The following is a 14,580-nucleotide window of genomic DNA, read 5'->3' on the forward strand; positions in this document are numbered from 1 at the left end:
CTGGATCTCTTCCATTGTGACCATTGCCTTTCGTCTCTTTTCTCCTGGGGCTTTTTTTTTCTGTGCCTATTCCCTGTGATCAAAGGTTATTAAAGAAGATAAAAGCTCAATTTGTCGGGAGTAACATATTGGCATGGTTTGTGAAGCAGCGCCTGGAGTGGCTATAAAGGCCAATTCTAGAGTGACAGACTCTCCCACAGGTGCTGCAGAGAAATTTGTTTGTCGGGGCTGTTACACAGTTGGCTCTCCCCTTGCGCCCCTGTCTTTTTTTCCTGCCAACTGCTAAGTCTCTTCGACTCGCCACACTTTCGCCCCGCCTTTATGACTGCCCGCCAGCTCTGGCGAACGCTGGCAACTGACTCCCACGACTTGTGATCAATGTCACAGGATTTCATGTCGCGTTTGCAGACGTCTTTAAAGCGGAGACACGGACGGCCGGTGGGTCCGATACCAGTGGCGAGCTCGCTGTACAATGTGTCTTTGGGGATCCTGCCATCTTCCATGCGGCTCACATGGCCAAGCCATCTCAAGCGCCGCTGACTCAGTAGTGTGAACAAGCTGGGGATGTTGGCCGCCTCGAGGACTCCTGTGTTGGAGATACGGTCCTGCCACCTGATGCCAAGTATTCTCTGGAGGCAGCGAAGATGGAATGAATTGAGACGTCGCTCTTGGCTGACGTACGTTGTCCAGGCCTCGCTGCCATAGAGCAAGGTACTGAGGACTTGCAGGTACAGCAGGTAATTAAGGAAGCTAAGAGAATGTTATTGTTTATTGCGAGAGGAATTGAATGCAAAGGTTATGCTTCAGTTACACAGGGCATTCGTGAGACCACACTTCAAGTACCGTGTACAGTATTGGTCTCCTTATTTGAGGAAGGATGCATATGCTTTTGAGGCAGTTCAGAGAAGGTTTACTGGACTAAGACCTGGAATAGGAATGGGTGCTTTGTCTTACGAGGATAGTTGGACAGGTTAGGATGAATCCACTGGAGTGAAGTAGAGTAAGCCTTGATTGAAACATATAAGATCCTGTGGGGTCTTGACAGGGTGGATGTGGAAAGGGTGTTTCCCCTTGTGGGAGAATCTAGAACTGGGGGGTCACTGTTTAAAAATAAGGGGTCGACCATTTAAGACAGAGATGAGGAGAATTTTTCTCTCAGAGGGTCGTGGGTCTTTGGAATTCTCTTCCTCAAAAGGCGGTGGAAGCAGAGTCTTTGAATATTTTTAAGGCAGAGGGAGATAGATTCTTGATAAGCAAGGGGGTGAAAGGTTACTGTGGGTAGGCGGGAATGTGGAGTCGAGGTTACAGTCGGACCAGCCATGATCTGATTGAATGGCGGAGCAGGCTCGAGGGGCTGAGTGGCCTACTCCTGCTCCTAATTCGTATGGCCGCATGCCGTTCCCCTGATTTTCTTTTCCCATGGGTCTCTTTTCTGCTGCGCCTTTTCCCTGGAGCTTTTCTGCTGAATTTCATGCTTCCTGGGCCTTTTCCCATGAATCTCTTTTCCCATGGTCTCTTTGCCCATGGGTCTTTTCCTTTGGGTCTTTCTTCCCGTTTACTCTCGCGATCACCATGGCAATGACGTAGCTTTACGGATGTACGCTCTAGAATGCCCAGATCTCTTCCCTTCTCCACATCCTTTAATGGTTTCCCATAAAAGGTGTTTGAAAGTTGAGAATCCGTCCTGCCTATATGCATAATACTGCAAATATCCAGATTAAGCATCTACTGCCATTCGTGAGGCCAATATTCTAATACATTCAGATGCAGCCTTGTTGAGACGAGACATGGAAACATAGAAAACTGGAGCAGGAGTAGGCCATTCGGCCCTTCGGGCCTGCTCAGCATTCAAAAAAGACCACGGCTGGTCGTCTAATTTAGTGCCCTGTTCCCGCTTTCTGCCCATGTCCCTTGATTCCTTTGGCATATAGAGACCACACCGATTGTTTGAATGTCACACATTCAGTGTGCATGGGTCTTTCGAGGCTGTGCGCCCCCGCCTGGGGCTTCGATCGACGGGACCTGGGGTGGCAGAGAACGCCATCACTCTTTTGGGCTGATTCTACAAGCTGCCCTCCAGTCCAGTGAGGCTGCACCAAGAGCAGAGTCTGGTCATGTGACCCTGTAATACCACGAGTGGGCGGGGCTTGGGCTGGCTGCTATGTGATTGGATCCTGGCTCCCTTTGTGATGTCACCTGCAGACAGATTTCAGCCCCTGGTTACAATTCATCGGTTGCAGTTCCCGTGGGCAGGAGCTGGAGTTGGCAGCTGACACTGGGAATTTAATCTATACAAATAGGAGAAAAGGAAGTACAATTTAATATGAGAGTACTTGAAACAAATGTTATTAATTACAATAAAAACAAGAAATGCTGGAACCACTCAGCAGGTCTGGCAGCATCTGTGAAAAGAGAAGCAGAGTTAACGTTTCGGGTCAGTGACCCTTCTTTGGAACTGACAAATATTAGAAAAGTCACAGGTTATAAGCAAATGAGGTGGGGGTGGGGCAAGAGATAACAAAGGAGAAGGTGTAGATTGGACCAGGCCACATAGCTGACCAAAAGGTCATGGAGCAAAGGCAAACAATATGTTAATGGTGTGTTGAGAGACAAAGCATTAGTACAGATTAGGTATTAATGCACTGAATATTGAACAGCAGCAAGTGCAAACCTGAAAAAAAAAACAGTGGGTAAGCAAACTGAACAAACTCAGATGAAATGAAATAAATGCAAAAAAAAGATTGTAAAATATGTAAAAAAGAATGTATAAAAAAGAAAAATAACTAAAAATGAAAGTAAAATGGGGGGCTGTCATGCTCTGAAATGATTGAACTCAATGTTCAGTCCGGCAGGCTGTAGTGTGCCTAATCGGTAAATGAGATGCTGTTCCTCGAGCTTGCGTTGATGTTCACTGGAACACTGCAGCAATCCCAGGACAGAGATGTGAGCATGAGAGCAGGGGGGAGTGTTGAAATGGCAAGCAACCGGAAGCTCAGGGTCCTGCTTGCGGACTGAGCGGAGATGTTCCGCAAAGCGGTCACCAAGTCTGCGCTTGGTCTTCCCAATGCAGAGGAGACCACACTGTGAGCAGCGAATACAGTATACTACATTGAAAGAAGTACAAGTAAATCGCTGCTTCACCTGAAAGGAGTGTTTGGGGCCTGGGATAGTGAGGAGAGAGGAGGTAAATGGGCAGGTATTACACCTCCTGCGATTGCAGGGGAAGGTGCCATGGGACGGGGACGAGGTGGTGGGGGTAATGGAGGAGTGGACCAGGGTGTCGCGGAGGGAACGATCCCTTCGGAATGCTGACAGGGGAAGGGAGGGGAAGATGCGACTGGTAGTGGCATCACGCTGGAGGTGGCGGAAATGGCGGAGGATGATCCTTTGGACTAATTTTATTAATTGCAAAGTTGGTGAAATTAAGCATAAGCAGAGTTTCCAAGAATTGTTTTATTGTATTCCAGGTACAGATTTTTGACTCTAACCAGCCGCCAGCAGTTGTAGGACAGGCTGCCCAGTATCTCTCGGCCGGTGATGGTTCTCCTCTTCGTCCAGGTAAGCACCTTCCCATTACAGCTACTACGGTGTACCCAGGTTCTGTCATCCCATGGTATGGAGTATGAGCACACAGGCACCCTGCACCAAACATAACCAACCATGATCATTTACCATGGTGTGGTGATCTGTAACATAGACACAGACGGGTCAGAACTCTTGAAATGTAGGGAGCGCAGACTGGGCAGCAAGGCAAAGGGAGATAGAGTAAAGAGCTGTGGAGTCATGCGCATCCAGTTAGAAAGCCAGTCATTGAAGAAGGGAGGGTGGGACCAAATGAGGGCGGGAGTGACGTTCGGAAGCATTACTGCGCGCAAAGGTTAAAGGTTCGAAGATGCTTCCACAAATGACGGTTGTTGTATGGTCAAATGTTAATTTTAAATGGGGGATTTATAGATTCTTGTGAAGCATATTAATTAAGGAAAGTGAAAACGTGAGTAAGAGAAGCAAAGATAGAGTATGAAAAGAGACTGGCAGCTAACATAAAAGGGAAGTCCAAAGTCTTCTATTGGCATATAAATAGTATAAAAGGTGGTAAAAGGCGGAGTAGGATCGATTAGGGACCAAAAGGGTGATTTACGCATGGAGGCAGGGGGAGTAGCTGACATATTAAATGTCACCTTGCTTCTGTGTTTATCAAGGAAAAGGATGCAACCAGGTCATGGTGAAAGAGGTGGTAATTAATTAACTGGAAGGATTTAAAATTCATAAGGCGGAGGTATTAGATATTCTGTCAATGCTTAAAGTTGGTAAAGCACCACAACCAGAGGAGATGCATCCAACGATACTGAGGGAAGTGAGAGTGGAAATAGTGGAGACACTGGCCATAATTTTCGAATCTTTCCTCGACTCGGGGGTGGTGCCAGAGAACTGGAGAATCGCAAACGTCGCACCCTTCTTCACAAAAGGATGTAAAGATCAGCCCAGCAACTATAGGCCAGTCAGTTTAAATTCGGTGCTGGGGAAACTTCCAGAAACAATAATTCGGGACAAAGTTAATAGTCACATGGACAATTAAGGAGAAACATCGTGTTTCATGAACTTGCTGGAGTTTTTGAGTGGGTAACAGAGATGGTTGATGAGGGATCAAAGGATCATAGGAGATAGGAGCAGGAGTAGGCCATTCGGCCCGTCGAGCCTGCTCCACCATTCAAACAGATCATGGCTGATCATCTACCTCTACGTCATTTTCCCTCACTATTCCTATATCTCCTGTTGTTGTTACTATTCCGAAATCTATTGATTTCTGTCTTGAACATGTCCAATGATTGAGCTTTCACTGCCCTCTGGGGTAGAGAAATCCACAGATTCACCATCCTCTGAGCAAAGAAATTCCTCCTCATCTCAGTCTTAAACGGCCTGTCCCTTATTCCGAGACTCTGTCCCCTGGTTCTAGACTCACCAGCCAGAAGAAGCATCCTATCCACATCCACCCTGTTACGCCCTGTAAAGATTTTGTAAGTTTCAATGAGATCCTTCTCATTGATCTCGTTATTCAAAACACGAGAGAATACAGGCCCAATTTCTGCAATCTCTCCTCATAAGCCAATTCCGCCAACCGCAGTGGTTAGCACCGCAGCCTCACAGCTCCAGCGACCCGGGTTCAGTTCTGGGTACTGCCTGTGCGGAGTTTGCAAGTTCTCCCTCTGTCTGCGTGGGTTTCCGCCGGGTGCTCCGGTTTCCTCCCACCTCCAAAAGGCTTGCAGGTTGATAGGTAAATTGGCAATTGTAAATTGCCCCTAGTGTAGGTAAGTGGTAGGAGAATGGTGGGGATATGATAGGGAATATGGGCTTAACTTAGGATTAGTATAAATGGTTGTTGGTCGGCACAGACTCGGTGAGCTCAAGGGCCTGTTTCAGTGCTGTATCTCTATGACTATGACTTTTTCCTTGCACACTTTTCCCTTGCACACTTTTCCCTCGCACACTCTTCCCCTTTGTCACTCTTCCCCTTTGTCACTCTTCCCCTGGGTGTCTTTTCCCCTGGGTTTCTTTCTTCATGGGTCTCTTCTCCCCTCTCGCACTTTTCCCCTGGGTCTCTTTTCTCCTGGGTCTCTTTTCCCCTCGGTCTCTTCGGGTCTCTTTTCCCGTGGGTCTCGTTTCCCTCGGGTCACTTTTCCTCCTGGGTTTGTGATTTGAAGCCTGTGACCGGTGGTGTACCACAGGGATCGGTGCTGTGACCCTTGCTGTTTGTAGTGTACATTAATGATTTAGACGTGAATATAGGAGGTATGATCAGTAAATTTGCAGATGACACGAAAGATGTTGGTGTTGTAAGTAATGAGGAGGAAAGCCTTAGATTACAGGATGACATAGATGGGCTGGGAAGATGGGTGGAGAAGTGGCAAATGGAATTTAATCCCAAGAAGTGTGAGGTGATGCATTTTGGGAGGACGAACAAGGTAAGGGAATATATAATGGATGGTAGGACCCTAGGAAATACAGAGGGTCAGAGGGACCTTGGTGTACTTGTCCATAGATCACTGAAGGCAGCAGCACAGGTAGATAAGGTGGTTAGGAAGGCATATGGGATACTTGCCTTTATTAGCCGAGGCATAGAATATAAGAGCAGGGAGGCTGTATAAAACTCTACTTAGGCCACAGCTGGAGTACTGTGTGCAGTTCTGGTCACCACACTATAGGAAGGATGTGATTGCACTGGAGAGGGTGCAGAGGAGATTCACCAGGATGTTGCCTGGGCTGGAACATTTCAGCTATGAAGAGAGACTGGAGAGAAGGCTGAGGGGGAACCTGGTTGAGGTACACAAAATTATCAGGGGCATTGATAGGGTAGATAGGAAGAAACTTTTTCCCTTAGCAGAGGTGTCAATAACCAGGGGGCAGAGATTTAAGGAAAAGGGCAGGAGGTTTAGAGGGGATATGAGGAAAATGTTTTCACCCAGTGGGGTAGTTGGAATCTGACTGAAGGGGTGGTAGAGGCAGGAACCCTCACAACATTTAAGAAGTATTTAGATGAGCATGTGAAACGCCATAGCATACAAGGCTATGGGCCAAGTGCTGGCATGGACATGACGGGCCGAAGGACATTTTTCTGTGCTGGAGAACTCTGTGGCTTTTCCCCAGGGTCTCTTTTCCCTCGCACACTTTTCTCCCAGGTCACTTTGTCCACTGAGTCGTTTTTACCCTAGGTCTCTTTCCTGCTGGCTCTCGATTCCCCCTGGCTTTCTTTTCCTCTGGTCAGTTTTTCCCTGAGTCTCTTAACCCCGTGTTACTTTTACCCCCGGGTTACTTTTACCCCCGGGTCACTTTTCCCCTTGGATCACTTTTCCACCCGTGTCACTTTTCCCCTTCGATCACTTTTCCCCCTTGGTCTCAATTCCCCTTGGTCTCGATTCCCCTGCGCCTCTTTTCCCCTGCACCTCCATCACCCTGGGTCACTTTTCCTTTTGGTCTCCAATTCGCTAGGTCACTTTTCCCCCGGGTCTCTATTCCCCCGGGTCTCTATTCCCCCGGGTCTCTATTCCCCTCTGGTCTCTTTTCCCCTGTCTCTCTTTTCCCCCAGCTCCCTTTTCCTCCCGGCTCTCTATTCCTCCCGGCACTCTTTTCCCCCGGCTCTCTATTCCCCCGGTACTCTTTTCCTCCCGGCTCTCTTTTCCCCCGGCTCTCTTTTCCCCCGGCACTCTTTTCCCCCGGCTCTCTTTTCCCCCGGCTCTCTTTTCCCCCGGGTCTCTTTTCCCCCGGGTCTCTTTTCCCCCGGCTCTCTTTTCCCCCGGCTCTCTTTTCCCCCGGCTCTCTTTTCCCCCGGCACTCTTTTCCCCCGGCACTCTTTTCCCCCGGGTCTCTTTTCCCCCGGCTCTCTATTCCTCCCGGCTCTCTATTCCTCCCGGCTCTCTATTCCCCCCGGCACTCTTTTCCCCCGGCACTCTTTTCCCCCGGCACTCTTTTCCCCCGGCACTCTTTTCCCCCGGCACTCTTTTCCCCCGGCACTCTTTTCCCCCGGCACTCTTTTCCCCCGGCTCTCTTTTCCCCCGGCACTCTTTTCCCCCGGCTCTCTTTTCCCCCGGCTCTCTATTCCTCCCGGCTCTCTATTCCTCCCGGCTCTCTATTCCTCCCGGCACTCTTTTCCCCCGGCACTCTTTTCCCCCGGCACTCTTTTCCCCCGGCACTCTTTTCCCCCGGCTCTCTTTTCCCCCGGCTCTCTATTCCCCCGGCACTCTTTTCCCCCGGCACTCTTTTCCCCCGGCACTCTTTTCCCCCGGCACTCTTTTCCCCCGGCACTCTTTTCCCCCGGCTCTCTTTTCCCCCGGCTCTCTTTTCCCCCGGCACTCTTTTCCCCCGGCACTCTTTTCCCCCGGCACTCTTTTCCCCCGGCTCTCTTTTCCCCCGGCTCTCTTTTCCCCCGGCACTCTTTTCCCCCGGCTCTCTTTTCCCCCGGCTCTCTTTTCCCCCGGCACTCTTTTCCCCCGGCACTCTTTTCCCCCGGCTCTCTTTTCCCCCGGCTCTCTTTTCCCCCGGCTCTCTTTTCCCCCGGCACTTTTTTCCCCCGGCACTCTTTTCCCCCGGCACTCTTTTCCCCCGGCACTCTTTTCCCCCGGCACTCTTTTCCCCCGGCACTCTTTTACCCCGGCACTCTTTTCCCCCGGCACTCTTTTCCCCCGGCACTCTTTTCCCCCGGCACTCTTTTCCCCCGGCACTCTTTTCCCCCGGCTCTCTTTTCCCCCGGCACTCTTTTCCCCCGGCTCTCTTTTCCCCCGGCACTCTTTTCCCCGGGTCTCTTTTCCCCCGGGTCTCTTTTCCCCCGGCTCCCTTTTCCCCCGGCTCCCTTTTCCCCCGGCTCCCTTTTCCCCCGGCACTCTTTTCCCCCGGCACTCTTTTCCCCCGGCACTCTTTTCCCCCGGCACTCTTTTCCCCCGGCTCTCTTTTCGCCCGGCTCTCTTTTCGCCCGGCTCTCTTTTCGCCCGGCTCTCTTTTCGCCCGGCTCTCTTTTCGCCCGGCTCCCTTTTCCTCCTGGGTCATTATTCTTCTAGATCACTCTTCACCTCGGTCTCTCTTCTCCTGGATCACTATTCCTTTGACACTGGTTTCCCTGGTTCTCTTATTCCCAGGTTCAGTTTTTCTATGAGCCTGTTTACGCCCAGGCCACTTTTCCCCTGGGTCTCTTTACCCACAGGGTCATTTTTACCCTAGGTCTCCTTTCCGCTGACTCACTTTTCTCCCGGGTCTCTATTCTTCCCGGGTCTCTCTTCCCCCCCGGGTCTCTCTTCCCCCCCCGGGTCTCTCTTCCCCCCCCGGGTCTCTCTTCCCCCCCGGGTCTCTCTTACCCCCCCCGGTCTCTCTTACCCCCCCGGGTCTGTCTTCCCCCCCCGGGTCTCTCTTCCCCCCCCGGGTCTCTCTTCCCCCCCCCCCCCCCCCCCCCCCCCCCCCCCCCCCCCCCCCCCCCCCCCCCCCCCCCCCCCCCCCCCCCCCCCCCCCCCCCCCCCCCCCCCCCCCCCCCCCCCCCCCCCCCCCCCCCCCCCCCCCCCCCCCCTCTTCCCCCCCTCGGGTCTCTCTTCCCCCCCAGGGTCTGTATTTCTGCCCGGGTCTCTATTTCTGCCTGGGTTTCTTTTCCCCCTGGGTCTCTATTTCCCCCTGGGTCTCTATTCCCCCCGGGTCTCTTTTCCCCCCGGGTCTCTTTTCCCCCCGGGTCTCTATTTCCCCCTGGGTCTCTACTTCCCCCTGGGTCTCTTTTCCCCCCGGGTCTCTATTTCCCCCTGGGTCTCTATTTCCCCCTGGGTCTCTACTTCCCCCTGGGTCTCTATTCCCCCCCGGGTCTCTATTTCTGCCTGGGTCTCTATTTCCCCCCGGGTCTCTATTTGTGCCTGGGTCTCTAATTCCCCCTGGGTCTCTATTCCCCCCCGGGTCTCTATTTCTGCCTGGGTCTCTATTTCCCCCTGGGTCTCTATTTCCCCCCGGGTCTCTATTTGTGCCTGGGTCTCTATTCCCCCTGGGTCTCTATTCCCCCCGGGTCTCTATTTCTGCCTGGGTCACTATTTCCCCCTGGGTCACTATTTCCCCCTGGGTCTCTATTTCCCCCTGGGTCTCTATTTCCCTGGGTCTCTATTCCCCTGTGTCTCTATTTCCACCTGGCTCTCTATTCCGCCTGGCTCTCTATTCCGCCTGGCTCTCTATTCCCCCTGGGTCTCTATTCCCCTGTGTCTCTATTTCTGCCTGGGTCTCTATTTCTGCCTGGGTCACTATTTCCTCCTGGCTCTCTATTCCCCCTGGGTCTCTATTCCCCCCGGGTCTCTATTTCCCCCTGGTTCTCTATTCCCCCCGGGTCTCTATTTCTGCCTGGGTCACTATTTCCTCCTGGCTCTCTATTCCCCCTGGGTCTCTATTTCCCCCTGGCTCTCTATTCCCCCTGGGTCTCTATTTCTGCCTGGGTCTCTATTTCTGCCTGGGTCTCTATTTCTTTCTGGGTCTCTATTCCCCCTGGGTCTCTATTCCCCCCGGGTCTCTATTTCCGCCTGGGTCTCTATTCCCCCCGGGTCTCTATTTCCGCCCGGGTCTCTATTTCCGCCCGGGTCTCTATTTCCGCCCGGGTCTCTATTTCCCCCTGGGTCTCTATTTCTGCCCGGGTCTCTATTCCCCCTGGGTCTCTATTTCCCCCTGGGTCTCTATTTCCCCCTGGGTCTCTATTTCTGCCTGGGTCTCTATTTCTGCCTCGGTCTCTATTCCCCCCGGGTCTCTATTTCCGCCTGGGTCTCTATTTCCGCCCGGGTCTCTATTTCCCCCCGGGTCTCTATTCCCCCCGGGTCTCTATTTCCCCCCGGGTCTCTATTTCCCCCTGGGTCTCTATTTCCCCCGGGTCTCTATTTCTGCCTGGGTCTCTATTCCCCCTGGGTCTCTATTTCCCCCTGGGTCTCTATTTCCCCCTGGATCTCTATTCCCCCCGGGTCTCTATTTCTGCCTGGGTCTCTATTTCCCCCTGGGTCTCTATTCCCCCTGGGTCTCTATTTCCCCCTGGGTCTCTATTCCCCCCGGGTCTCTATTTCTGCCTGGGTCTCTATTCCCCTGTGTCTCTATTTCTGCCTGGCTCTCTATTCCCCCTGGGTCTCTATTCCCCTGTGTCTCTATTTCTGCCTGGCTCTCTATTCCCCCTGGGTCTCTATTCCCCTGTGTCTCTATTTCCCCCTGGGTCTCTATTCTCCTGTGTCTCTATTCCCCTGTGTCTCTATTTCTGCCTGGCTCTCTATTCCCCCGGGGTCTCTATTCCCCCTGGGTCTCTATTTCCCCCTGTGTCTCTATTTCCCCCTGGGTCTCTATTCCCCTGTGTCTCTATTTCCCTGTGTCTCTATTTCTGCCTGGCTCTCTCTTCCCCCTGGGTCTCTATTCCCCTGTGTCTCTATTTCCCCCTGTGTCTCTATTTCCCCCTGGGTCTCTATTTCCCCCTGGGTCTCTATTCCCCTGTGTCTCTATTCCCCTGGGTCTCTATTTCCCCCTGGGTCTCTATTCCCCTGTGTCTCTATTCCCCCCTGTGTCTCTATTCCCCCCTGTGTCTCTATTTCCCCCTGGGTCTCTATTCCCCTGTGTCTCTATTCCCCTGTGTCTCTACTCCCCTGGGTCTCTATTTCCGCCCGGGTCTCTATTTCCGCCTGGGTCACTATTTCCCCCTGGGTCTCTATTCCCCTGTGTCTCTATTTCCCCCTGGCTCTCTATTCACCCTGGCTCTCTATTCCCCCTGGGTCTCTATTTCCCCCTGGGTCTCTATTTCCCTGTGTCTCTATTTCCGCGTGTCTCTATTTCCGCCTGGCTCTCTATTCCCCCTGGCTCTCTATTCCCCCTGGGTCTCTATTTCCCCCTGGCTCTCTATTCCCCCTGTGTCTCTATTTCCCCCTGTGTCTCTATTTCCCCCTAGGTCTCTATTTCCCTGGGTCTCTATTTCCGCCTGGGTCTCTATTCCCCTGTGTCTCTATTTCCGCCTGGCTCTCTATTCCCCCTGTGTCTCTATTTCTGCCTGGCTCTCTATTCCCCCTGGGTCTCTATTTGCCCCTGGCTCTCTATTCCCCCTGTGTCTCTATTTCCGCCTGGCTCTCTATTCCCCCTGGGTCTCTATTTCCCCCTGTGTCTCTATTTCCCCCTAGGTCTCTATTTCCCTGGGTCTCTATTTCCGCCTGGCTCTCTATTCCCCCTGGCTCTCTATTTCCCCTGTGTCTCTATTTCCCCCTGTGTCTCTATTTCCCCCTAGGTCTCTATTTCCCTGGGTCTCTATTCCCCTGTGTCTCTATTTCCGCCTGGCTCTCTATTCCCCCTGGGTCTCTATTTCCCCCTGGGTCTCTATTCCCCTGTGTCTCTATTTCCGCCTGGCTCTCTATTCCCCCTGGGTCTCTATTTCCCCCTGTGTCTCTATTTCCCCCTGGGTCTCTATTCCCCCCTGGGTCTCTATTTCCCCCGGGTCTCTATTCCCCCTGGGTCTCTATTTCCCCCTGGGTCTCTATTTCCCCCTGTGTCTCTATTCCCCCGTGTCTCTATTTCCCCCGGGTCTCTATTTCCCCCTGGTTCTCTATTTCCCCCTGGGTCTCTATTCCCCTGTGTCTCTATTTCCACCTGGCTCTCTATTTCCCCCTGTGTCTCTATTTCCCCCTGGGTCTCTATTCCCCCTGGGTCACTATTTCCCCCTGGGTCTCTATTTCCGCCTGGGTCTCTATTCCCCTTGGGTCTCTATTTCCCCTGTGTCTCTATTTCCCCCTGGCTCTCTATTCCCCCTGTGTCTCTATTTCCCCCTGTGTCTCTATTTCCCCCTGGGTCTCTATTCCCCCTGGGCCACTATTCCTCTGTGTCACTTTGCCCCAGGTTCTCTATTCCTCTGGATTAATTTGCCCCTGGGTCTCTTTTCCTCTGGGTTACTTTGCCCCAGGTTCTCTATTCCGCAGGTTCTCTATTCTCCTGGGTCTCTTTTCCCTCCGGGTCTCTCCACCACCCCCCCACCCCCACTCCCACCGCTAACTCCGGGTTTCTCGCCCCCCCCAACCCCACCACCCCGCTGGTCTCTTTCCCCACCCCACCCCCCGGGTACCTTTCCAACCACGCCCCCCCCCACCCCCGGGTTCCTTTCCCCCAGTCCGTTTCTCCCCGGGTCCGTTTCCTCCCCCCCCGTGTCTCTTTTCCCCCGTGTCTCTTTTCCCCCGTGTCTCTTTTCCCCCGTGTCTCTTTTCCTCCCGTGTCTCTTTTCCCCCGTGTCTCTTTTCCTCCCGTGTCTCTTTTCCTCCCGGGTCTCTTTTCCTCCCGGGTCTCTATTCCCCCCGGATCTCTTTTCCCCCCGGATCTCTTTTCCCCCTGGATCTCTTTTCCCCCTGGATCTCTTTTCCCCCTGGCTCTCTGTTCCCCCGGGCTCTCTTTGCCCCTGGCTCTCTTTTCCCGCTGCTGTCTTTTGCGCCCGGGCTGTCTTTTGCGCCCGGGCTGTCTTTTGCGCCCGGGCTCTCTTTTCCCCGGGCTCTCTTTTCCCCGGGCTCTCTTTTCCCCGGGCTCTCTTTTCCACGGGCTCTCTTTTCCTCTGGCTGTCTTTTGCGCCCGCTGTCTTTTCCCCAGGCTCTCTTTTCCCCCGGGCTCTCTTTTCCCCCGGGCTCTCTTTTCCCCCGGGCTCTCTTTTCCCCCGGGCTCTCTTTTCCCCCGGCCGTGTCTCTTGTCGCCCGTGTCTCTTGTCGCCCGTGTCTCTTGTCGCCCGTGTCTCTTGTCGCCCGTGTCTCTTGTCGCCCGTGTCTCTTTTCCCCCGTGTCTCTTTTCCTCCCGTGTCTCTTTTCCTCCCGTGTCTCTTTTCCCCCGTGCCTCTTTTCCCCCGTGCCTCTTTTCCTCCCGGGTCTCTTTTCCTCCCGGGTCTCTTTTCCTCCCGGGTCTCTATTCCCCCTGGATCTCTTTTCCCCCTGGATCTCTTTTCCCCCTGGATCTCTTTTCCCCCTGGCTCTCTGTTCCCCCGGGCTCTCTTTGCCCCTGTCTCTCTTTTCCCGCTGCTGTCTTTTGCGCCCGGGCTGTCTTTTGCGCCCGGGCTCTCTTTTCCCCGGGCTCTCTTTTCCCCGGGCTCTCTTTTCCTCTGGCTGTCTTTTCCCCCGGGCTCTCTTTTCCCCCGGGCTCTCTTTTCCCCCGGGCTCTCTTTTCCCCCGGCCGTGTCTCTTGTCGCCCGTGTCTCTTGTCGCCCGTATCTCTTGTCGCCCGTGTCTCTTGTCGCCCGTGTCTCTTGTCGCCCGTGTCTCTTTTCCCCCTTGTCTCTTTTCCCCCTTGTCTCTTTTCCCCCGTGTCTCTTTTCCCCCGTGTCTCTTTTCCCCCGTGTCTCTTTTCCCCCGTGTCTCTTGACACCCGTGTCCCCCGTGGCTCATTTCCCCCGTGTCTCTTTTCCTCCGTGTCTCTTCTTTCCCCCGTGTCTCTTCTTTCCTGCCCGTGTCTCTTCTTTCCCGCCCGTGTCTCTTCTTTCCCGCCCGTGTCTCTTCTTTCCCGCCCGTGTCTCTTCTTTCCCCCCCGTGTCTCTTCTTTCCCCCCCGTGTCTCTTCTTTCCCCCCCGTGTCTCTTTTCCCCCGTGTCTCTTTTCCCCCGTGTCTCCTTTTTCCCCTGTGTCTCGTTTCCCGTATCTTTTTTTCCCGTGTCTTTTCCCATGTGTCTCTTTTCCCCCTGTCTCTCTTTTTTCCCTGTGTCTCCTTTTTTCCCATATCTTTTTTCCCATCTTTTTTTCCCGTGTCTTTTCCCATGTGTGTCTCTTTTCCCCCCCGTGTGTCTCTTTTCCCCCCCGTGTGTCTCTTTTCCCCCCCGTGTGTCTCTTTCCCCCCCCGTGTGTCTCTTTCCCCCCCTTGTGTCTCTTTTCCCCCCCCCCGTGTGTCTCTTTTCCCCCCCCCCGTGTGTCTCTTTTCCCCCCCCCGTGTGTCTCTTTTCCCCCCCCCGTGTGTCTCTTTTCCCCCCCCCCGTGTGTCTCTTTTCCCCCCCCCGTGTGTCTCTTTGCCCCCCCCGTGTGTCTCTTTGCCCCCCCCGTGTGTCTCTTCCCCCCCCCCGTGTGTCTCTTTCCCCCCCCCCCCGTGTGTCTCTTTCCCCCCCCCCGTG

At 53.4% G+C, this 14,580-nt stretch overlaps 1 protein-coding gene across 1 annotated transcript; it reads right to left on the reverse strand.

Annotated features, from left to right (window-relative positions):
* Positions 1-12,791: 12,791 nt before the first annotated feature.
* On the reverse strand, positions 12,792-14,234 carry LOC137345200 (zinc finger CCCH domain-containing protein 13-like). Its single transcript, XM_068008662.1, has one exon. It carries the CDS (start codon positions 14,232-14,234, stop codon positions 12,792-12,794), a length of 1,443 nt encoding a protein of 480 aa, XP_067864763.1.
* Positions 14,235-14,580: the final 346 nt, after the last annotated feature.

This window comes from Heterodontus francisci, chromosome 28, assembly GCF_036365525.1.
Source record: "Heterodontus francisci isolate sHetFra1 chromosome 28, sHetFra1.hap1, whole genome shotgun sequence".
In the NCBI taxonomy this organism is placed as follows: Eukaryota; Metazoa; Chordata; class Chondrichthyes; order Heterodontiformes; family Heterodontidae; genus Heterodontus; species Heterodontus francisci.